Raw genomic sequence first — 25,685 nt, 5'->3', positions numbered from 1 at the left:
CTCCTGTCTAATTTCCCCTAAGATGACCCTCTGCCACAAGTCTGACGAAGCTTCTTCTGTGTTTGGGAAACTGTCCAGTTCCTCTTTGAATGGTCCCAGCGCCTGAAATGATAAAGCAGGTCCCAAAAAGAAGAATTAATTTTGCTGAGTGTGAAGCATTGGGAAAGAGATGTAATCAGACCTAAAGTCTCATCATCCTGTCCCAGACTGGCTGGGGCTGATGGGAAATGGAGTCCAACCTCTAACAGGAGGAACACAAGGATGCAGGAGGGACTGGACAGCTAATCCCCAAAGGGTCTTGAAGGGATAGGTTTCATTGTGCGATCCCCACTATTCATTTTATGGGCGAAACTTAAACTGGGACCTGTTGGGTATCAAAAAGGCCCCTTCTACACTGCCCTGTATCCCAGGATCCGATCCCAGATTATCTGCTTTAAACTGAATTATATGAGTCTCTGCTACCAGATAATCTGGGATCAGATCCTGGGATATAGGGGCAGTATGGAAAGAGCCATAATCAAAGTTCAGGCCCCTCTTATTCTGTCATATCATCCAGATCATCAAAGCAGATAAGCTGCATTAATCCATTTTAAACTGGATTATATGAGTCTACACTTCCATATAATCCAGTTTAAAGAAGATAAAATGGATTTTATATGGTAGTGTAAAAGGGGCCTCAGCTGTAATTCATGCAAAAAGAAAATTAGCTTCATAAATGCTGATTTGTTATCAATAAATGTTTGATTTTCATACTTATTTTTTATCTTTATATACCCAGAGTCACGTAAAAATTTCTTGGGCTGAAAGAGGCCCTGGGTGGAAATGTTCTAGAAGCCCTGACACAGAACACCTGGCCATCTGGTGAGAGGGCTTTAATGGTGTCTTCTTGCACAGCAGAATGAGGTTGGATTGGATGGCCCTTGGGGATCTCTTCCAAATCTGGATGACATGTACCACTGCACACACCCCGGTCTGGCAGAAGGAAATATCCTCATCAAGGCATCAAGTTCTGAGGGACCCCATCTCAGCCACTTTGGGTCTCCTTTGTGGAGAGAGAGTGTGGGCTATAATAAACATGCAGTAAAAATCAATCTTCTCACCAGTTTGCACTGCCCCTTGTCCTCTTGGTGCCTCCGCAGAAAGTCCTCTGCCAGGGCCACAGCCTGGGAGCAGTGCTCGGGCCCCATCCCTCGGACCCAGCCCTGGACTTCGGCAGGCAAGATGGCCAGGAACTGCTCCAGCACCACCAGTTCCACCATCTGCTCCTTGCTGTGCTTCTTGGGTCGCAGCCAGAGGCGGCACAGCTCCCAGAGGTGATTGCACGCCTCCCGCGGGCCCTGGGCCTTTGTGAGCCCGAACTGCCGGAAGCGCTGGCGCTGCCTCTCTGGGCTGGAAGCAGCTGCCTCCACTTCCGGGGCCTCTTCCTTCACTTGGAAGGACTTGCTTTTCTCAGTGGCCCAGCTGTTGTCGGTCAATGGAGTTTCTTTGTAGGAGTCCAGCAGACAGGCCATCTTCTTGCCTCTAAGTTGATTGTCGGACTCCTAAATAAAAGAAACGGGTTATCTTGAGATTTTTTGAGCAATGGAAGAAAAAACTGATTCAAACTTCTTCTACACTGTTTTATATCCCAGGATCAGATTCCAGATTATCTGATTTAACTTGGATGATGTGAGTCTGCACTGTCAGATAATCTGGGACAAAAAGATAAGCTAGGATCAGATCCTAGGATATAGGGGAGTGTGGAAAGAGCCTGAGGTGGGATCTACACTGCCATGTAATCCAGATTATCAAAGCAGATAGTTGAGATTATCTGCTTTGAACAGGATTAAATGAATCTACACTGCCATATAATCCAGTTCAAAGCAGATAATCTGATTTTATCTGGCGGTGTAGAGTGGACCTTAGTTGCATAAACACCTTATGTATTTTTCGTTTTATGCTAATACACAGGTTTTAATGTTTTTCAGCACAGTTGAATATTTGGTTTTATTATATACTGTTTTTAAAGTTTGTGTTGTGTGTATTTTATAAATGCTGTTAGCCGCTTTGGGCCCTTGAATGGGAAAGGCGGGATAAAAATTGCCTAAATAATAATAATAATAATAATCATCATCATCATCATCATCTGTGTTTTCGAAATATGTTGAACCACATCTCAAGCCTTAAGGAAATGAAGGTAATAAATATATTTCTATTATTGCATTGTATGACACAGCAAACAAGATAGATATGCTGGATTTCGTATCACAAAATCACAAGTCGAACACTTCCCAAGTGTTGCCTTTGGAGATGACTTGAAGGCACACAACAATAACACAGCATATGAAACAAACCTGGAAGCTGCCTTAAGCCTCCAAAAATTATTTTAAAAAGATGCCAGAGCTCAAGGAAACCTTTCCGCACATTCCTTTAACTCACCTTTTGCTCTATTCCTTCTCCTTGCATTTAGTTTCCTAAGAATGCCTAGTAAACTCCAACTCCAAAAGAGAAGAAAGAGGAAAGGATTCTGAAGTTCCTTAGATTTTTTAAAAAATATCCAATAATAATAATACTATTGCAAGGAACACAAGAGATGACTCTATCTCTCATTTGGGTGCATAGGGAATTTTAGAGTTCAGATCTCAAGGAGCCATGTTTAAAATATCAGGCTGGAAGAAAGAGAGAAAAAGCTGCGATCATGGATAAATGTAAGATTTTATGGCTGCAATTTCCATCCAGGTGGTAGCAAAGAAGCTCTTTTGCAGTTTCTGGCTCAGAACCTCCCTGTGCGTTTTGTGAGCTAAATGGTCCTGCATATTTATTTTATCATTTCCTCTCCTACTTTTTCCATCCTGCAAGGTACAGCTAAACCTGATAATTTTATTAAAATAATAAAGATATAAATTTAAAAATATATTATAATATAAAATTTCATGTATTTCATGGCAAATTACAAAAAGAGACAGGGAGCAAGTTCTACATTATAGAACTAATGCAGTTTGGTACCACTTTAGCTTCCCTGACTCAATGTTATGGAGTCCTGGAAATTGTCAGCTCTAGCACTCTTTGGAAGAGAAGGCTAAGGAAATGGCTTTCTGTTTCTTTTTTAGTTGACATTTTTCTCATGTAATAAACTGCAAAATCATCATCATCACGAAGACTTCTGGATCTTGGGTTAAGAAAAGCCTTATTATTATTATTAGCCTATGATTTATTTTTAATTAAATAAATTTTATTAATATTATTATCTATACACATAATAAAAGTAAAACTATTTATGTGTGTGTGGCTGGGGTGTCCACTTACACAGACAAGCTCCCACTTCCACAAATAGCTGTAGCTTCCACTACCTAGGAGACACCAGTGGCCCTCCCCACAATGACATTGGGCTATAGAGAGTGCTGTACAGTAAACATGTCTAAGAGCCCTGCCAATGTCCTCCACAAAAACAATACTGCTCCCCACCCAAGTAAAGACTTTCATACGGGGACAATTTCATCCTAGATTTTGTTTTTCCTCCACCACAAACATCCCAGTGTTTCTGACTCTCTCCAATGCTGTAGAGTTTGTATGTCCCCGCCCACTGCCTCCCCCCCTTAAACCCTTTCCTATTTTCTGTGGCACACAGCAAACAGAGGAATTGATCAGCAATTGAACATACTAGAGAGGTTTGGGGAGAATTCACCATGAGTTATAGGTGTTGTAGGTATTGAGATGTACAGTTCACTTGCAATCAAAGAGTACTCTGAACACCACCAACAATGGACATGGAACTAACTTGGAACAGAACCCCCATAACCAACACAAATATTGGAGATTTTTGGGGGAAATTCACCTTGATTTGGGGGAGTTGTAGTTCACCTACATCCAGAGCGCATCGTGAAACACTGATAAATATGGACCAAAGTACTGATGGAGTTTCAGTGGGTTAACCTGGCATGATGTGAGTTGTTGTTAATCTACAACTTTATGCATTTTGTACAATTAAAAATTGACTTTTTCAAATAACCTGAACAACACCAGGTACCCAAGCTAGTTATGTAATAAAAATAAATCTTAGGTTAAGAAAAACCTTAATATTGATTATTATGTAATAAAAATATTCAGTTAAGAAAAGCCTTCCAAATCTTTATTATTATTGTTATGGTTTTCTTAATCTAATATTTATTTTAAATTAAATTAAATATTTTTATTATTCTTATGTAAATAAAATAAATCTTAGGTTGAGAAAATCCTTAAGAATATTTATTTAATTAAAAACTAAATATTAGGTTAAGAAAACTTAATAATAATCATCATAATGTAATAAAAATAAATATTATATTAAGAAAACCCTTAAGAATATTTATTATTATTATTATTATTATTATTATTATTATTATTATTATTATTATTATGCCTTTTTAAACCAAAGATTTACTTATCTTTAATTAAATAAAAATTCCTTATTATTATTACAGTAGAGTTTCACTTATCCAAAGTTCTGGATTATCCAACGCATTTTTGTAGTCAGTGTTTTCAAAACATCGTGATATTTTGGTGCTAAATTTGTAAATACAGTAATTACTACATAGATTACTGCGTATTGGACTACTTTTTCTGTCAAATTTGTTGTATAACATGATATTTTGGTGCTTAATTGGATGTTTAATAGGCTTTACCTTAATCTCTCCTTATTATCCAACATATTTACTTATCCAACGTTCTGCCGGCCCGTTTAATAGAAATAAATCTTAGGTTAAGAAAAGCCTTAAGAATTTTTAATTAAAAATAATTCTTAGGTTAAGAACAAACCTTAATAATATTTATTATTCTTATTAATTAGATAAAAAATAAATCTCAGGTTAAGAAAATCCTTTAAAATTTATTTGATTTAATAAAATTAATAAATGAAATTATTTTAAATATTTTTCAAAAAGGTTAAGAATTATTTTAGCTCAGGCCTGGGCAAACTTGGGCCCTCCAGGTGTTTTGGACTTCAACTCCCACAATTCCTAACAGCCTGCCGGCTGTTAGGAATTGTGGGAGTTGAAGTCCAAAACACCTGGAGGGCCCAAGCTTGCCTAGGCCTGTATTTAACTCCAGGAATTGTGGGAGTTGAAGTCCAAAACACCTGGAGGGCCCAACCTTGCCTAGGCCTGTATTTAACTCCAGGAATTGTGGGAGTTGAAGTCCAAAACACCTGGAGGGCCCAACCTTGCCTAGGCCTGTATTTAACTCAATTTTTAGTTAGAGTTTATAATATATCATTATCATCACCACCATCATCGTGAGGGCCTCCGGATATACCGTAGTCGGGTGGGAAATTCCCATCGGGCTTTGCTGTTGGAGAGGGATGCTGGGAGGTGGAGTCCTGCCTTCACGCCTCGCCTCAGCGCGGCCTTGTCGGACTGGCCGGAAGTGACGCGTGCAGCACGGCCCTGCCCATCCTTTCGCCTCCCCCTCCCGGTGCCTCTTTGGACGCGTCCCTCTTCGCTGCTCGGCCGCTGAACCCGCTGCCGTTGCCCCGGAGACTGGGAAAGACCATTCCGGGCCGCAGGGGGGGAAATTGAGAGGCGAGTTTACAGCAGGGAGGGGGCGAGGGTGGGGGCAGGCTGGCTGCAAGGCGGAGGAAAACGAGCAGGCCCAAGGCCTGGAGGCTGTGCAAATGGGTGGAGGGCAGGAAGGCCAAAAAAGGCAAATGCTGCGGAGATTGCAACGCCCATAATCCCTCAGCCACCCACCTCTCCCTTCCTTCCCTTGGGGTTTTTTTCCTGTAAGGAGCACTTGAGAAACTATCAATCCCTGGGGTTGATAGGCCATTTTGTTGGCACTACAATTGAAGAATGCTGGGACTTGTCGCCCAAAAGCATTTTAAAGGCTTGAATAAGCAGCTGCAGAGGGCCCTTCCACACAGCTATGTAAACCAGAATACCAAGACAGGAAATCCTACAATATCTGCTTTGAACTGGGTTATATGGCAGTGTGGACTTAGAGAACCCAGTTCAAAGCAGATATTGTGGGATTTTTTCTGCCTTGATATTCTGGGTTATATGGCTGTGTAGAAAGGCCCAGAGTGCAATGCTTATGAAAAGCTTAAAAACACAATGGGTTTGGCAGGGTGTTTGATTTTGATCCCAAAGGACCCAGGTTCAATCCCCGGGAGCGGCCGCTGTTAGCTCCAGCTTCTGCCAACCTAGCAGTTCGAAAACATGCCAATGTGAGTAGATCAATAGGTACCGCTCAGACGGGAAGATAACGGTGCTCCATGCAGTCATGCCAGCCACATGACCTTGGAGATGTCTATGGACAACGCCGGCTCTTCGGCTTAGAAATGGAGATGAGCAGACATTGTGGGGAGGGCCACTGACCTTGGAGGTGTCTATGGACAACACCGGCTCTTCGGCTTAGGAATGGAGATGAGCACCAACCCCCAGAGTCAGACATGACTGGACTTAACGTCAGGGGAAAACCTTTACCTTTTTTACCTTGATTTTGATGGAGTATTGTAACATGTTTTAATTGTTTTCAGGGATTTTAATTGCCTGTATGTTGTGGGTTTTAAACTCTGCTTTTCAAAAAATGTTTTGAGCTGCTTTGCATTTCAGTCCAGATAAAAGTGGAAAATAATACAGTGTTCCCTCACTTATCGCTGGGGTTAGGTTCCAAGACCACCCGCAATAAGTGAAAATCTGCGAAGTAGGGGCACTATATTTATTTTAATATTTATACATTATTTTAGTAGTTTTACACTATTTTAAGTCTTTATCAACGAATCCTGTGTTGATAAATCACTTCCTTCTCCTCCCACTGCCGCTTGGACCCCTCTTCTCTCCCTTCGGCTTCTCCTTCCTCCCTTCCTTAGGCTGCAAATTGTATTTTTTTATGATTTATAATAGTCTTTTAGAGTTTATTGAAAAACCGCAAAACAGCAAATCCGCGAAAAGTGGACCGCGAAGTAGTGAGGGAACACTGTCGTAATAATAATGGTCTTCATCATAGACCAAGGATTTGGGGTATAATAGGATCCTTCCACACAGCCATATAACCCAGAATATCAAGGTAAAAAAACCCCCCAATTTCTGCTTTGAACTGGGTTATCTGAGTCAATACTGCCACATATTCCAGTTCAAAGCAGATAATGCAGGATTTTATTCAGCTGTGTGGAAAAGGCCCCAGACAGGCCCTAATCCAAGGATCCAATCCCAGATTTCCTCCTTTAAACTGGATTATATGGGGGCCCTTCCACATAGCCATATAACCCAGAATATCAAGGCAGAAAATCCCACAATATCTGCTTTGGACTGGGTTATTTGAAGGGCCCCTCCACACAGCCATATATTCCAGTTCAAAGCAGATAATGTGGGATTTTATTCAGCCATGTGGAAGAGGCCTGAGGGTTCTTCCACACAATCTTGTAACCCAACCTTGCAACCTTCAAAGTGGGATTTTCTGCCTTGATATTCTGGATTATATGGCTGTGTAGAAGGATCCCCAGTCTGCACTACCAGATAATCTGGGATAAACAAAAACCTATGATCAGATAGGACATAGGGGCTGTCTAGAAGACCCCATAGAATAATAGAGTTGGAAGAGACCATGTGGACCTTCTAGCCCGACCCCTTGCTATGTTGGAAAGGCACAGTGAAAGCACTCCCAACAGATGGCCACATAGCCATTTAACCCAGACTATCAAGGCAGAAAATCCCACAATATCTGTTTTGAACTGGGTTATCTGAGCCCACACTGCCATATATTCCAGTTCAAAGCAGATAATGTGGGATTTTATTCAGCTGTGTGGAAGGGGCCAGAGAGTTCCACTGCTGAACAGCTCTTCTTATGGTCAGGAAGTTCTTCCTACTGTTCAGGTGGAATCTCCTTCCCTGTAATTTGAACCCATTGCTCCACTGAGTCCGAGTTTCCAGGGCAGCCGAAAACAAGCCTGCTGCCTCTTCCTTATGATATCCTTCCAGATATTTAAACATGGCTCTCATGTCTCCTCTCAACCTTCTCTTTTGCAGGCTAAACATGCCCAGCTCTTTAAGATGGTCCTCATAGGGATTCATAGTCTCCAGACCTTTGATCATTTTAGTTGCCCTCCTTGTACTCCTTCCAGCTTGTCAATATCTCTTAAAAATAGTGCCCAGTTTAAAAGGGTAGTGGAATTATCATCATCATTAATATCCAATTTTTCTTCCTGTAAAAGAGACTGTTATTATTGTGTTTATTTATATCCCAGTTTTTTCCGTCCACAAAGGAGACTCAAAACATTTTTAGAACATTAATTCTCCAATATAAATGCATTTACTTAAGACTTCATATAATCACCATAAAGGTAAAGATAAAGGTTTTCCCCTGACATCAAGTCCAGCTGTGTTCGACTCTGCGGTGTGGTCCTCATCTACATTTCTAAGCTGAAGAGCCGGTGTTGTCTAAGGTCATGTAGCTGGCATGTCTCCATGGAGTGCCATTACCTTCCAGGTAGAGCGGTTCCTATTGATCTACTCACATTTGCATGTTTTTGAAGTGCTAGGTTGGCAGAAGCTGGAGCTAACAGCAGGAGCTCACCCCGCTCCCGGATTTGAACTGCAGACCTTTCAGACAGCAAGTTCGGAAGCTCAGCAGTTTAATCTGCTGCACCACAAAGGGTGCCTAATAATCACCGTAATTACTATTAACTATTGAGAATATATATTTTTTTCTTTTTATATGGGTTTGGAAGCCAGAAGCCGGAAAGTTTACATAATCAAAGTTTTATTAACAACTACAGGCAGTTCCCAAGTTACGAACAAGTTCTGTAGGTTTGTTCTTAAATTGAATTTATTTGTAAGTTGGAACAGGTGGAACTCTCTCCCCCGGACTGTGGTGGAGGCTCCTTCTTTGGAGGCTTTTAAACAGAGGCTGGATGGCCATCTGTCGGGGGTGCTATGAATGTGATTTCCTGCTTCTTGGCAGGGGGTTGGACTGGATGGCCAATGAGGTCTCTTCCAACTCTACTATTCTATGATTCTAGGTAAATTTTTAAAATGTAACACCAGCCAGAAATATATATTGTTTAGCTTTGGGTAGCATAGGGAAGGGTTAACATCCCTGTGGTGTTTCTTTTGCTGTCTATGCCCCTGTTCAGAAGATTTCACCGCATTTTCTGCCCCTGTGATAATAGGGTTTTTCAATTTGGCTTGTTGTGGAAATAAAGCTTCAGTGGAGACATCTTTTTCCCATGATAAGTCTTCGGGGGGTAGATTTGGCTTCCTAGGGGCAGTATGAGTTGTTCGTAAATTGGATGTTTATAACTCGGGGACTTCTGTACTATTGTAATTTCTAGTATTTTCTTCATCCAGTTTAGCTTGGACTTCATGCCATTGTCCCACTCTTCAAGCATGTACACTGTAGAGACCTCTAGAACTCTAAACTAATCCTCTTTGCATTTAATGGAGTAGAATGTAATCTATGAGACTCAGGTTATAAAAAATTCCCTTAGTCTTAAAGGTAACAAGTGATTCTTTGTCCACTTTTTCCAGTATACTGCACAGTTCTTAGTAACTAATCCATCAAGGGATAGTGTATGGTTTCCAGGCTGTATGGCTGTGTTTTAGCAGCATTTTCTCCTGACATTTCACCTGCATTTGTGGCTGGCATCTTCATAGGATTTTATGGTACCATCAAAGACCACGAAAACCTTCAACAATATTTTAATCCATCAAGGTTTTTTTTAAATTGCCATTATCTTATTAAACCACAGTTCTGGTTTCATAAAACTACTAGCATATACACCAGGCATTGCCCAGGCTTGCATTTTCTTTGTGTCTCTTTCTTTCCTTCCTCCCTTTCCCTCATGTACCTTGTTTTGGTATTGTTATCTATGAGCAACAGGTTCCTGTGAATCTCTAGGTCCTCTAGTGCAACTTTGTGGTCCACTACTTCTGATAATTGAGTGTAGAACAACTCTGGAAGACCTGTACATTCTCTTTAGGAATCTCTAGGTCTTCCATCACAACTCCATAGTAAAAGTTGACCACAGAACCACACTTGAGGATCTAGACATTCTTGGAGAGAACATTTTAATGAAATCCATGAGAAAGCAAATCTGTAAACTTGGATGCCTGACTAATCTGAGCCCAACAACATAATAATTTGTGATTCTGTGGTCATGGTGAAGTGTTACCAAATAAGTCAAGCTCTGTAACCTAACCAATCTGACAGTAGTATGTAGAGATAGAAAAATTATTGGAATTTTGAAACTATGTAGAGGGGGTGTTTCTATTTCCCCTTCTCTGATGCAAACAGATATATTTGGGAAAATCGAAAATAACCTTGTCTATATACTTGTCTATATAACTTCAAGGATACCATTGAGTCACAGTGGAGGACCTAGAGATTCCAAGAGAGGTATCTTCTATAGGAATTTGCTAGGTCCTTGAATATAGGTCTATAGCAGTGGTTCCCAACATTTGGGCTTCCAGGTGTTTTGGACTTCAACTCCCAGAAATCCAGCCAGTTTACCAGCTGTTAGGAACTGTGGGAGCTGATGTCCAAAACACCAGGAGGCCCAAAGGTATAGTTACTTTTGGGTGAAGCATTCCATAGAAAGGCCAGACAAATTTCTAAAGAGACCATTTTTCTCCAGGCATGAATAAGTGAAACGGTGGATATGGGTTTTGTTGGTCTTACTGTACTAAACCAAAGCATGGAAATGTTGAGTGACTCTCCCTTTCATGTTTTCTTTGACTCTTCGATCATTTTTATAGGTAGAAGAACTAAACACAAGACAGGCTCAGATTCTTCATTCAGGATCACAGCGATAGACAGATCAACAGTGTGTAGGACTCTCCCAGGACCAGTTTCAGCCAAGCATTGGCAGCAAGAATAACAATGGCAGAAGAATACAAGGATGCCACGTTTGGAAATGTCCAGAGGGATGCAGAGACACAGCATGAAGTGAAAGTCGAGCCACATGGTGTGAAGGTAGAGCCACATGATGTGAAAATAGAGCCACATGATGTGAAGTTAGAGCCACATGGTGTGAAGTTAGAGCCACATGGTGTGAAGTTAGAGCTACATGGTGTGAAGGTAGAGCCACATGGTGTGAAGGTAGAGCCACAGGACCTGGTGGAACCTGAAGTGGAGAGGGAAGTAACAGCCCAAGCCCTTCCAGTCATCCATTTTGGGGGGTTTAAGGAATCCTGGGAGGCGACTGAAGAAGTGATAGAAGATGGTGAAGAAGAACCGGAGGAAGCGATAGAAGATGCTGAAGAAGAACCAGAAGAAGCATTAGAAGAAACTGAAGAAGAGCTGGCAGAAGGCTCTGGAACCCAGGGGCTGGCGTTTCAGAGAACTGAAGACACTCCTGACTCTGATCAAGAAGATGAGCAGCTGCTGAGACCAAGATCGAGGGACGTCTCACAGGGCGAGTCCTCTCCCTATGAAGAACCATCAGATGCCGAGCTGGAGCCTGGGCAAAGTGGAGAAACCCAACCGTTGTCCGAAACTGAAGGGGGCATCCAGCAGCCGGCCAGCATCCCTTTGCCCAAGGAGGAGGCAGAGTTCATGGAAGTGGTGGAAGAAGATGCTGCAGACGAAGGGGGTGCCACCCTAGACATTGAGCGCCAGTGTTTCCGGCAGTTCTGTTACCAGGATGCTGAGGGGCCCCGAGAGGTTTGTGGGATGCTCTGGAAGCTTTGCCGGCGGTGGCTGCAGCCGGAGAAGAAGACAAAGGAGCAGATCCTGGAGCTCGTGATCTTGGAGCAGTTCCTGGCCATCCTGCCCCGCGAAATGCAGAGCTGGGTCCGGGATGGACGCCCGGAGACGTGCTTTCAGGCCATTGGCCTGGCTGAAGCTTTCCTGGCCAAGCAGCAAGGGAACACACCACGAGGCCGACAGGTGAGAGCAGAGGGGTGAAGTTTCTGAAAAATGTGAAGCTATGGGGGCAAACATTTTTTTCCTGGCGTTTATAGGGGAAAATTGAAATCTTTTGGGGAAAAAACTGAGAAGTGCCCTCTACCAATTAAACCAAATTAAACCAGATTTCAGAACCCCCACAAAATTGAAAAAAATACCCTACAAATTAAAAACCCCTCTTTTTTGTACCTGAGAGAACACCTCTGTAGGAAGCTCTAGGTCAGGCTTGTCCAACCTGCAACCCATGGGCCACATGCAGCACAGGACACTTGTGAATGCGGCCAACACAAAGTCATCAACTTGCTTAAAACAATTTGAGATTTTTTTTTCGTAACTTTATTTGTTCATTTACAGTATTTCTAATCCATCCTTATAACCCCAAAGGGGACTCAGGGCGAATCACAGAACACATAGATGGCAAATATTCAGTGCAGATTATAACAATGACAAAACAGACAACAGATAGAGTTATACATAGGCGTTCCCATCTTTCGGCATATTTGGAGGCTGTGCTCAGTTCTGGCCACCATGGGGTGCTGTTGCTCCATCTCCCTGGTGAAGAGTTTTCTTTGTTTGTACGCTTCCTCCTTTTTCTGATCGAAAAGCTGAGCCTAAATACCTCCCCGCTTTAATGCAGTTCCTATTTATCTACTCACATTTGTTTTTGAACTGCTGGGTAAGCAGAAGCTGGGCTAAAGGTCAGGAGCTCACCCTGACCTGGGCTTCGAACTGTCAACTTTCCGGTTGGCAAGATTTATTTCAGCTTGGTGATTAACCTGCTGTGCTAGAGCCCGGCCCATTTGTGCAGTTCTCGAACGCAAACTTTGTAGATGACATTGGAATGGAGTAATCAGTCTGTTACATTTACAAGTATCAGTATTATCCATATTTCACATTTTCATTGCAAGCAGTTCACTCAGAAAAAGCATACAAGCAAGTTACATCAAAACCCACTGAATGGAGGCGCATAATTAAGATAATTTTCAATGACTTTTTTTGTTTACCTGTGGTGGCGGATAGCACAAAAATTAGGCACAGATTTGTTTTTGTTCATCAGTTGTAGTTAGTGTTAGCATGTTTTGTGTGTGGCCCAAGACAATTATTCCATGGAATATTTGTCCAGGGAAGCCAAAAACACCCTCCCTCTCGGTCTTCAAGTACAATTCTAAGATCTGTAAAATAGTACCGGAGAACCTAGAGATTTCTAGAGAGGTATTCTCTCAGTATTTGTATAAATTGTGGTTTTTCCACTTTTATAGGGGTCCTGTGGAGGTGGAGGGCCTGTTGTGCTTCTCAATGGCCAGCCAGTGCTCTGTGACCCTGTAGTGCAAACATCTTTGGTCTGCCTCCTGGACTAAGTTTCACACAGGAACACAAGTTCATACATCACTCTGAACACTGATAAGCATTCCTATGTAATGAGGCTTTGCTGCACCAGCCTATAACGAAACAGTTAGTGTTAACAGAGCATTGCCAAACACGCAGCTTATGATTCTCTTACAGATATGAAATGTGAAAAGCAAGTAACTGAATAGCTAATACAGTGATACAGTACAATGTTCCACAGATGCAATGTGAATATACGTAATAGCAATATATAATTATACATAGCAGTACGTCATCATGCCTCAAAGGAAGCATGGCAAGACTCATGCATAAGATCTTGACAGTATGCCACACTCAATGGCTTCTCATCATTCAGGGTCTTAGACAGGATTCTTCCCCAGCCTAACTTAGAGAACTCTCGTCCTCCCTGGTTGTCTCCAATCTCAGGTGACAGTGATGTGTATTTAGAGTGATATGGTCTGAGCAAGTCCAGGAAATATTCTTGGGAGAGCTGGTGCTGAAGATGATCTTTCGAAGCCTTACCTTGGCACTATGAACAAATCAAATGCCAGGAGTTTTTCGCTCACTTCTTTTCTTGTTGGATTCCTGCTTCAGGCTTTGTGGCCTTTCGGTGATGCATCGGCTGATTCATCCAAGAAGCTTATGTTGGACTCCATCAATTGGCCACTTTTCAGAGGAAACAAGGAAGAAGTGGAAAGTCCCAACGTCACATTGCTGGGTAAGGATTCCTACATCAAATGAACTTTGCTCCTTTAAATTCCACAGGGCAACTGTGTGCCCTACCCCAGTGTTCCTTGGAGGGTTGGATTAAATAGTTGGGAGTTGTGATCCGACACACTCAGAGGACACTTGGCTGGGTGAGGCAGCTTCATGGTGACATGGGCAAAAGACGTGAGAGATCTCCAAATCCCTGGTTTCTAAAGAGGTGGCAGTGTTAGTCTAGTGTAGCAGTATAAAAACAAAAGGATTTGGGACATCTTAAAGGCTCACCAATTTATTGTCTCTTGTATTGTCGAAGGCTTTCATGGCCAGAATCACTGGGGTTCTGTGTGGTTTCCGGACTGTACAGCCATGATCTAGGCTGCCAGGAGAAAATGCTGTTAGAACATGGCCATACAGCCTGAAAACCATACAGCACCTGTATTGTATATTCATATCTTTATTTTTATTTATGTACAATATCTATATTCTGCCCTTCTCACCCCGAAGGGGACTCAGAAAAGATCACAGAACACATATGCGGCACACATTCAATGCCGGTTATACAAAGATAAGGACAGATAGAGGCATATATATTTATTTATATATGTATAGCCTTTCCAACTTTTGGCATCTTTTTGGAGGCTGTGCTCTGTTCTGGCCTCAGGGGGCTGCTGTCACTCAATCTTCCCTGCCGAAGTTTGTAAACTTTTCTCCTTTTTTTGATCCCTGTGCCTTATTTTAATACCTCCCCGCTTTAATGTTTATCTACATACATCACTGTTTTCGATCTACTAGGTTGGGCTGAATGGCCGGGCACTCACCCCAACCGGGGCTTTGAATTGACAACCTTCCGGTTGGCAAGATTTTACTATAGTTGACAGCTTGGCAATTAGCCTGCTGAGCTACAGCCCGAATTATAATTTTATGGATTATAATCCACTAGTTCACTAGATTCAGGGACATGTAGGTTCAGTATACGTGGTTGGTGAGTGGGTCACAGCAGAATTGGACATAGGAAATACTTACAGTGACAGTTATATCTTTCACAAGTGCCACCTTCCATTACCCTTCTTGAAGGCTGGAGTTGGCAGCTGGCATCCCTGGGCAGTCACTGGGGCACCAGCAACCTGGCAGGGCCCACCATTCCCATCATGGAAAATGTCAGTGCCAGTCATGGAAAAGGAAAAAAAGAGACTTTGGGAAAGGGGCATATACCTCAGAGAATAAAGCTGGCTGCATTGCATACAGAAGTTCTCAGGCTGAATGCTTGGCGTCTCCTGTTAAAAGAGTTCAGGGCAGGGAAGACTCTGCCGTTCCCAACCTGATGCACAGAATGTGGAAATAATTCCTTATAAATACTTGGGCGTGCTCCAAGCCTTCCTTCCTTTCTCCCTGGCGAAGGGAAGTTCTGCACTGTAAGGGTTCTCTCCTTAATCCAGCAGGTGATGGGAGGCCGTTTTGGAAGGAGAAGAACCTACCAGTAGATGCTAGTGATACTGAAACCCCCTGGATGCTTCCAGAAGAAACAGTTTCCCAGAGTCCCGAAAACGAAGAAGGTTCTGAGAGCCAGAAAAAAGCTTGTCCCAGTAGCAAAAAAGCCGAAGCTGTTCAATTTCATCCTGCTTCAGTAGAGAATCCATTCACATGCTGGGACTGCGGGGAGAGCTTCCCTGGCATCGATGTCCTGATGGAACACCAAAGTATCCACACAGGAGTGAAACCTTTTAATTGCTCGGAGTGTGGGAAGAGCTTCAATCGGCGATCCTTTCTTGTGAGCCATGAAAAAATCCACGCACAGGAGAAGTCTAAGTGCGATCAGAGTTTCAGCAAGAAAGCGGAGCTCATGTCTCAGCAGAAGAAACACACCGGCCAGAAGCCCCATCAGTGCAAACAATGTGAGAAGAGCTTCAATGAGTGGTCCATCCTTGTGGCCCATGAAAAAACCCACACGCAGGAGAGGAAGCCCTTTGCTTGCACCGAGTGCGGTCAGGGTTTCACTGAGAAAGCAGAGCTTGTGTCTCACCAGAAGAGACACAAAAGTCAGAAACCCCATCAGTGCAAAGAATGTGGGAAGAGCTTCAATGTGCAGTCCTTTCTTGAGGCCCATGAGAAAACCCATCTGGAAGAGCAGAAGCTGTTTAATTGCACTGAGTGCAATCAGAGTTTCAGTAGGAGAGCAGGGCTCGTGTGCCACCAGAAGATACATACACAACCAAAGTCCCATCAGTGCGAAGAATGTGGCCAAAGCTTCCTCCAAAGGTATGATCTTGTTCGACATACCAGAATCCACACAGGTGAGAAGCCGCACAAATGCCCCGACTGTGGAAAGGGCTTCCGGAATATGTCAGCTTTCCACGTTCACCGCCGGATCCATACGGAAGAGAAACCATACGCTTGCTCAACCTGTGGCAAGGCTTTCCGTCACCGCACGAATGTGATCGTACATGAGAGAATCCACACAGGTGAGAAGCCATACAAGTGTGAGGATTGTACAAAGAGCTTTGGGGATTCGTCATCCCTCAGGAAGCACCAACGGTCCCACACGGGAGAGAGGCCGTATGTCTGTCCCGAGTGCGGGAAGACCTTTTCGCAGAATGCAGGCTTGGTGCAGCATGAGAAGATCCACACAGGGGAGAAGCCCTTCCAGTGTGCCCTCTGTCCCAAACGTTTCCGGGACAAATCCGGAATCGTCTCTCATCAGAGAACCCACACGAAGGAAACGCCCTACCAGTGCATGATCTGTTTCAAAAGCTTTGGCCACCGCTCCAACCTCATTAAACATGAAAGAACCCACTCTTCAATGAAAAGTTTCAAGCTCTCATAATATGTATAAGGCATCTGTCAGAAACCTAATAGTTCTCTGCATGACAACGAAAGTGAAAATGGAAGTTTGTCTTCATTGGACTAGCAGAATCCTCCAATTTGATTGACCAGTGAGGTTGGCTATCAAATGTCATTACTTCTGATAATATCCACAGCGGTTTAACAGCATATATTACTGACTGAAACAAAACTATAAATTCTGTTAATTCCGTTGCAAGAAATATTGATCACATTAGGATTAATATGATCAAGATTATTGTTACCCTGTGTGTCCCCTCCCTCAATTTTTCATTATTTCATTAACATTTGTTCTGTTTTAAGTAGACCTCTTAGTAATCAGGCCATTTATGGTGGATGTGTCATGAATATTTTTTCAACAAAGTTCTTTTTATTGCAATTTCCAGTGTGAGAAGGTATATCAAAACTTTTACAGAACTTTTACACAAAGAATAACATTAGACATATAGGCATACAGATTCTATGTAACTGCATTGGATCCCCAGCCCTTGGTTAACAAACAAAAGGGAATTACGTTTTCACTCAGCATTCACACACAAGTACATGCATTCATCCTCATGCATACATCACCATTTCTCTGTTCTTCTGCCATGAAGAACATCTCTTAGTCCAGATTGCTTCCTTGCAAATCTGCCAACACACCAAAGCTTCTAAAACTTCTGAAAGGCCAAAATGCATCCTTTCCCTAAGAACAATGCCAAGGATCAGATCCCTGTTTCCTCTACAGCAGAAACTGACTCTCTGCAACGTAAAATTATTCCAAAACACACTCCTTCCTCTTCCCTTGAGAAAAGGAGCCCCCAGTATCTAGAATTCTGCTTTCCGTTGCAGATCTGACACTCTCCATACACCACCTCTGTTGACAAGCTGGAATGTGTCCAGAGGAGGGCGACTAAAATGATTAAGGGTCTGGAGAACAAGCCCTATGAGGAGCGGCTTAAAAAGCTGGGCATGTTTAGCCTGCAGAAAAAGCAGGCTGAGAGGAGACATGATAGCCGTGTATAAATATGTGAGGGGACGTCATAGGGAGGGGGGAGCAAGCTTGTTTTCTGCTGCCCTGGAGACTAGGACGCGGAACAGTGGCTTCAAACTTCAGGAAGGAAGATTCCACCTGAACATTAGGAAGAACTTCCTCACTGTGAGAGCTGTTTGGCAATGGAACACTCTGCCACAAAGTGTGGTGGAGGCTCTGCTTTAGAGATTTTTAAGCAGAGGCTGGATGGCCATCTGTCGGGGGTGCTTTGAATGTGATTTTCCTGCTTCTTGGCTGAATGGGGTTGGATTGGATGGCCCGTGCGGTCTCTTCCAACTCTATGATTCTATTATTCTTTCCATGGAGCAGAGAGGTGGGTGGGCGAGACTCCTCTGGTCTGCCACACGTTTTGGAAAGTTAGAAGGTCTCATATAGCAGTATTTCTTCTAATGTTGTCCCAAAGTGGTAAATTACTGATAGACCTTTCCCATCCTGGAACAGCCTGGAACACCCCCCCCCCCACCCCCCCGAATTCAATTCACAATGTCTCAGTTTCCTGGCAGATGTTGACTTTTCTTGATTGGTGTTGCTTCTCAAGAAGCTTTGTGTTGACTTCCTTCTTAACATAAGGAAATCTTGTAAACATTTCCTTAACTTAAAAGAGTCATTGTTTCTGATTAATGTTAATATGTTTTTCCCCAAAAGTTCATTAAGTCAGCAAATGTTGACAGATGTAAACAGATGTAAACAATTCTATGTGTTGTCGAAGGCTTTCATGGCTGGAATCTCAGGGTTGTTGTATGTTTTCCAGGCTGTATGGCCATGTTCTAGAAGTATTCTCTCCTGACGTTTCGCCCACATCTATGGCAGGCATCCTCAGAGGTAGAATACTTCTAGAACATGTCCATACAGACCGGAAAACATACAACAACCCTGTAAACAATTCTCTTATCACTGTCACAGTTCTTCTCACAGTTCAGCAACTTTTAATTACAGTTCCTGAGTGTAGTTAGTTATTGCAGGCCTTAATCTTAGAATTGTGTATTCAACTAAATTAGGCCCCATCCATACCCCTTTCATTCAGTTCATTCATACCCACACCTACCAAATCCACATTTATCAAATCTATACATCATTTTTCATCATGACAGATGCAAACTATTAAATGCAGGGTTTTTTGGACAGACTGTGATCATGTTTAATGTACTAAAGGTGATTCTTCTTTAAAAAAAACAATGGCCAGTTATGACCTTCTTGCAGCATTTCTTGGTAAGATGGCTATTGTTTTGAACCTCCCAGAATTCAATTCAGTGTCTATGTTACCTAAGGAGCCAATTTTGAGATGGCCGCCAACTGCTACAGAATGGAGCCAAGTGACCAAATCTGGTTCTAGAATGAAGCTGCTAACACCTAAGTGTGGCTATCCAGTGAAAGGGTTAAATTATTGAGGCACCATCCAGTGATAGTAGGAGAATGATGCGGGAGCACTGAAGTAAGATGTGGAGGATCCACCAAAACTTAGTGCTGCCCTCAACACCTTCATTACCTTGGCAAGTATTACCTTGGTATTTGCTGTCGTTTGGTTCCAGGACCCCCGACGGACCCCCAGATCCATCAATGCTCAGTTCCCATGGTATACACTTGGCACAACAAAATGAAATTGCAAAGTCAAAGTTTGTTTTTTGGGTGTTTTTTTTTAATTCAAAGTATGGATGGTTGAATTCATAGATATGAAGGGTCCACTTATGCAGGGGATTACTCCCCTACCAGCTTTTGAGTGAAGAGATTTCCTTCACCCGTTCCTTCCCCCCAACCTCACCTTTGCCTCAAAATATGTGTGTAGTTTTATCATACATTTTGCCTTCAGCTTGCTGCTTTTTTGAGATCTAGGCTTTAGAATGTAAATTAAGAAATAGCTTATACAGTAGAGTCTCGCTTATTCAACATAAACGGGCCGGCAGAACGTTGGATAAGCGAATATGTTGGATAATAAGGAGAGATTAAGGAAAAGCCCATTAAACATTAAATTAGGTTATGATTTTACAAATTAAGCACCCAAACATCATGTTATACAACAAATTTGACAGAAAAAGTAGTTCAATACGCAGTAATGTTATGTAGTAATTACTGTATTTACGAATTTAGCACCAAAATATCACGATGTATTGAAAACATTGACTACAAAAATGCGTTGGATAATCCAGAACATTGGATAAGTGAGTGTTGGATAAGTGAGACTCTACTGTAGTGATTTAGTATAAGCTATGTAGAAGCTTCTTTGTTGCATCCCTTTATATTGTATCCTTGTTTTATTCTTCTTTCCTCCACATTTAATAAAGTCTTTCTCATTTGGATATTGGATCAACTGTCTCTAGATTGCATCTTTTGTTTGCTCATGCACTTGGACTTTACACTATTTAATAAGGTATTTATACTAAGTCTCTTACCTGAGAATCTCAGGGTGAAGCACCAAGCAATAGCATAAACGTAACACTGCAAAGCTCGAACACAATACAGAAATCCACAACTCAGTAGGTTACAATCAAGCCATGGTTGCTGGGGCACAAAAGTTTGGTTGAAGAAACAGGTTTTAACAAATCCAAGGTGAAGGTGACATTGTCAACAAAATGGACTCAAAGGAGAGGGCATTCCCCAATCAGTGTCACGGAGGAAGATGTCTCTTGATGTGCCTCCCCGAAATGAATTGCTCACACTGGAGAATCACAGAAGAGGGCTTTTTGGCACAATTGGGCATGTAGAGGGCTAGCTATTCCTTTAAGCATTGAAGCCCCGTCCTATTTAGCACTATAAATCTCATCCACAGCATCTTTAATGTGCACTTGAAAGCATATTGCCATATTGATGTTCCTTTCAACATTGTATCATATGGTTCCTACGTCTTGCCAGCTCTCTCTCATGACTTAGGCCCCTTCTACACTGCCATAGAAAACCAAGATTTTCTGCTTTGAACTGAATGATATGACAGTGTAGACTCAGATAATCCAGTTCAAAGCAGATAATGTGGATTTGCCACTTTGATAATCTGGATGATATGGCAGGATTGAAAGGGTCTTAGGAGCAACCTGCTTCAAGTGTGCCGCTTATAGAGTGCAGTCTGTTGGTTCAGCATTGACCCAGAGGTTCTTGAACTACTGTGTATCGTGAGCAAATTCCATGTGGTCTGTAGAAAGGCTGAAGAATAAACCAGAGTATAGTAGGCCTTCTATTATTGCTAAGGTTGGGGCACAGTACCCATGCAAAAGTGGGAGGAAATACATTTTTTAAATGAGAACACTTGTATAGGAGTCTCTAGGTCCTCCAAGGTGACTTAGTGGTTAGCTTCCATCGGAGGTTGACCAGCTGCTACCAGAGGTTGAATGTACGTAGAATTACTCTGAAGGATCTAGAGATTCCTAGAGAGAATATCATAACAAAATCCACAAACTTTAAACGCAAGATATGGATGGCCAGTTGTAGTAGACCTTTCTCCCAATTGAGCCTTAGTGTTTTTTGATTTCATTTTCCTGTTTAGAAGTAAGGATAGGTGATGGCAGATTTTTAGGGGAGACAAGCCTCTTGTAACAAGGCCAATGTGATCATTTACTCAGACTTACTCTAACTCTTCTTGTCCTTGATGAAAAAACTGATGGCTTCCATATGGGAAAATAATGTCGTTGTCATCATAGAGGAACTTAAAATGAGTGCCTGGGGAAGTACCACCCCTCATTTTTCAGGACGAACCAGAACTTGGAAAAGTTACTTTTTGAACTGCAGAATCCTTTAGCCATGGCTTTTGCCTGGCAAGGCTGGGAATTGCAGCCCCTTTTTCTGACATGATTAAGCACTATGCAGAAGGTTGTAGATGAATTGATCCCATACCGGCTCACACAGCTAAAGAAGAACCAGAGCTGGACCATGACACAGAGAAAGTTTTTACTCACTGCCCTGTTCAGTGTTCGTTGTAACCCAAGCTGTCAGGATTATTTTGATGCATGAGAAAGAAAAACCCACCTTTCCTCATGCCAAACAATAAAATTATAGGTTCAGTAATACATTTCTGTCCCCTCTAATGGCATTAGGCAGCTGTTTCAAAATGCCCAATGCCAGATCCGGCCTTGAAAAAGGTCACACAGGCTCAAGATGAATTGTCAAAAGAGGGATGATTGGTGCGCTAGAACAATATTCTGCATTTACATTGATTGTTGGAACAGAGTTCTCTTCGCTGGTAACAATTTTAAAAGTGTACTGTTTTACTGGATACTGATGGCATCCTTCCTCCATCCACCCTGTTATTACTGCAGTATTTCAGTGTGACCCAGAAATTATTCTATTTAAATACAAGGTAGTACAACTTTTAGTATAACCTCTGGATCTTTTGGAAGAAACTGGATGCCATGCGTGTGTGTGTGTAGAGATGGAACTTGTCTCCACTAATTGCACCCAGAGAGGAGGAGATAAAACCAATATAAGATCTGATGTAGTTTTACCTAGTTTAATAGCAGGTGAAGTAAAATGCTTAAGCAAATATGGCTGTTTTCTCCTTTTTTTCTTTTAACTTCCCTGTAAGCTAACCTAAAACCTCGTTTTCCTTTTGGCAAAGTGAAATCCAGCTCTGTAAGGATTCTCTCCCTTAATCCAGCAGGTGATGGGAGGTCGTTTTGGAAGGAGAAGAGTCTGCCAGTAAATTCTGTTGGGTTTGAAGTCCCTTGGATGCTACCAGGAAAACTAAAAGAGTCGGTCTTCCAGAATCCCAACAAAGGCGAAGCTTCCGAGAGTCAGCCAAAACCTTGTCCCAGTAGCAAAGGAGTTGAAACCATTCGTTTTCATCCAGCTTCAGTGGAGAATCCATACACATGCTGGGATTGCGGGGAGGCCTTCACCGGCATCGATGCCCTAGTGGCACACCAGAGCACCCACACAGGAGTGAAACCTTTTAATTGCTCAGAGTGTGGGAAGAGCTTCATTCAGAGATCTCTTCTTGTGGCGCACGAAAAAACCCACACGCAGGATAAGCCCTTTGTTTGCGCCGAGTGTGGTCAGAGTTTCAGCAAGAAAGCGGGGCTCGTGTCCCACCAGAAGATACACACAGGAGAGAAGCCCCATCAGTGCCAAGAGTGTGGGCAAAGCTTCCTCCACAGGTACGATCTCGTTCGGCATCTGAGAATCCACACTGGCGAGAAGCCACACAAATGTCCCGACTGCGGGAGGGGCTTCCGGAACATGTCGGCTTTCCACGTTCACCGCCGGATCCACACAGAAGAGCGGCCGTACCCCTGCTCGGCTTGCGGGAAGACTTTCCGTCACCGCACTAACCTGATCGTACATGAGAGAATCCACACAGGTGAGAAGCCATACAAATGCGAGGACTGTACCAAGAGTTTTAGCGACACATCGTCCCTACGGAAGCACCGGCGGTCCCACACAGGAGAGAGGCCGTACGTCTGCCCCGAGTGTGGGAAGACCTTTTCGCAGAACGCCGGCCTGGTTCAGCACAAGAAGATCCACACAGGAGAGAAGCCCTTCCAATGTGCCTTCTGTCCCAAGAGCTTCCGGGGCAAATCTGCCATCGTTGCCCACCTGAGGACCCACACAAAGGAGACGCCGTACGAGTGCCGGATCTGCCAAAAATGCTTCGGCCACCGCTCCAACCTCATCAAACATGAAAGAATCCACTCTAAGCCGAAGAACTTCAAGCGCGCATAATGTAGTCAAGGCATGGCTTGGAAATCGAATTATCCTTGTGCATGGGAATGAAATTAATGAAAGAGAAAAGAGAAATATGCTTCTTATTCCACTTTAACAGAACCAAGCAGTTCTGTTCTCCCACCGATGAGATGAACTATCCACTATTATTGCTCCTGATTAGTTTCACAGTGGTAAGACCACATTTATTCATAGCTGAAAGAAACTGTATACTCTGCCGTAGTTCCATTGGAAGGTGTGTCGATCATATGAAGACCAATATGACCAAGCATCTTGTTATAACATTTTTGCCCTCTTCACTCTTTATATTCTTCTTATTCCATTAGATTTTTTAAAAAAACTTCTCTTTGTGTTGTAAGTGAATCAGCTTAGGGAATTGCACCCAACGCATCATGTCTGAATGCAAATAATTCAATGTGATCATTTTGTTTAAGTTTATGACTGATAAAGGCTGACCCTATGTTGGTGATCAACATACACAAGACTCTTTAAAAAAAAACCGTCAGGATGATTTTGCTTCTTAGTATGGTGGGACGTTTGCCATCTTGGATTCTCCGTTATGAAAAACACAGCGCCCACATTGCCTTTGAGGTGGACTTCAGTTGATGTTCACCTGCCACGGAACTATATCCTATTTTGATATGTGGTTGCTGACGTTTGTATGGGCATATCTTGAGAAGGGGGTAACTGGCCATGGGGCAGGCAAGCGTAGCTTCCTATGGCACCGGGAAAGGAGACAGCGGGGTTTAACATGATGAGGGCTACTCCCGAAATCTGGTGTAGCCTTGCATAGCTCTTGTCTTGGCAGGGATGAGTATCTATCACCTTTTTGTGCTTGAGATGAACACTTGAGTGGTCAGATGCCTTCCATCTTCCAAACCCCCCTTCCTCTTCGCACTTACCACAAAATAATGTGGGGTTTTTTTGTTATTTTTCTTTTACTTTTTTGCCTTCTGCTTCATATTCTTGGAGACCTATGCCTTAGGATGTAAGTTAAGGAACTTACCTAATAGTCACTCTGTATCAATTATGTACAAGCAACTTTTTCATTTATATATTGTACTTTTTTTGCTTTATTTCTCTTTCCTCCAAGTTTAATAAAATCTTTCTAAATTGGATATTAGAGTCGGTTACTTCAAGGACCCAAGGAGTTCCCCTCCACGGCTATAGTTACTTTAGGTAAAGGTAAAGGTTTTCCACTGACATTAAGTCTAGTCGTGTCCAACTCTGGGGACTGGTGCTCATCTCAGTTTCTAAGCCAGAGCCAGCATTGTCTGTAGACACCTCCAAGGTCATGGAGGACTATTATCTTCCCGCTGGAGCGGTACCTATTGATCTACTCACATTTGCATGTTTTCAAACTAAGTTGGCAGAAGCTGGGGCCAACAGCGGGAGCTCACCTCGCTCCCTGGATTCAAACCACTGACCTTTCGGTCAGCAAGTTCAGTAGCTCAGCAGTTCAGTCTGCTGCGCCACCGAGGACTCCTTTGCTTCAGTTACTTTAGCTCACTTTTTTATTAAAATATTTATATTCGAACCTGTATCAGCAGGCAGAATGCAGAAAATCCAATAGCATTCAACAATTATACAAAGGGATCTTGCAGCACCATTGAGGCTGGGAGAGTTAGTGTCAAAGTGCTACACAATCCTATTCTATACCCATTTCAACTAATGTGACTATGTCTTTTTTTCTAGTATTGAACAATTATGAAACTATCTTACAGTGTGTCCTCAATATCAGCTATGGTTTGCTTCCAAAACCCCAAGTGAATACCAAAAACTCTGGATGTTCAAATCCTGTTATATATAGTGGCATAGTATAATAATGCCCCTAATGCAAAATGTCAAAATCAAGGTTTGCTTTTGGGAATTTTTATTTTATATTTCCAGGGATAGTTGAACCTGTGGATATGGATGACTGAGCTCTAATGTTCAGTTAGCATAGAAATCCACAATCAAACCACATTTTCCAGGATCTGAAGCTTAAGGGAATAGCTAAATTTCCTGACACGAGTTGGAAGGGACCTCAAGGGCCATCCAGAGCAACCCCATTCTCCCATGTAGGTATACACTATCAGATCCCTCCTTGTGAGATGGAGATCCAATCCGTGTTTAAAACCTTCCAGAGAAAGACTCCCAACACACTCCCAGGCCGCAGTATATTCAATTACTGATCATCGGGAAGTTTTTCCTAATGTTTAGATGGTGAGTATAACACTATGGTCAATTTCCTCCAATCATGACAGAAGAGCTAGAGATTTCA

At 42.6% G+C, this 25,685-nt stretch overlaps 1 protein-coding gene across 1 annotated transcript; it reads left to right on the top strand.

Annotated features, from left to right (window-relative positions):
- Positions 1 to 948: 948 nt before the first annotated feature.
- On the top strand, positions 949 to 24,540 carry LOC100566796 (zinc finger protein 268). The gene is made up of 6 exons (XM_016990849.2): positions 949 to 1,313; positions 8,075 to 8,114; positions 10,783 to 11,838; positions 13,798 to 13,921; positions 15,345 to 16,727; positions 22,362 to 24,540. The coding sequence occupies exons 1-6, from the start codon at positions 949 to 951 to the stop codon at positions 23,420 to 23,422; spliced, it is 4,029 nt and encodes a 1,342-aa protein (XP_016846338.2). The 3' UTR covers positions 23,423 to 24,540.
- The last annotated feature ends 1,145 nt before the right edge of the window (positions 24,541 to 25,685 follow it).

Source organism: Anolis carolinensis, chromosome 2 (assembly GCF_035594765.1).
Source record: "Anolis carolinensis isolate JA03-04 chromosome 2, rAnoCar3.1.pri, whole genome shotgun sequence".
NCBI lineage: Eukaryota > Metazoa > Chordata > Lepidosauria > Squamata > Dactyloidae > Anolis > Anolis carolinensis.
Note: the sequence above shows the minus strand (reverse complement) of the source record. Positions and strands in the feature narration are given on the sequence as shown.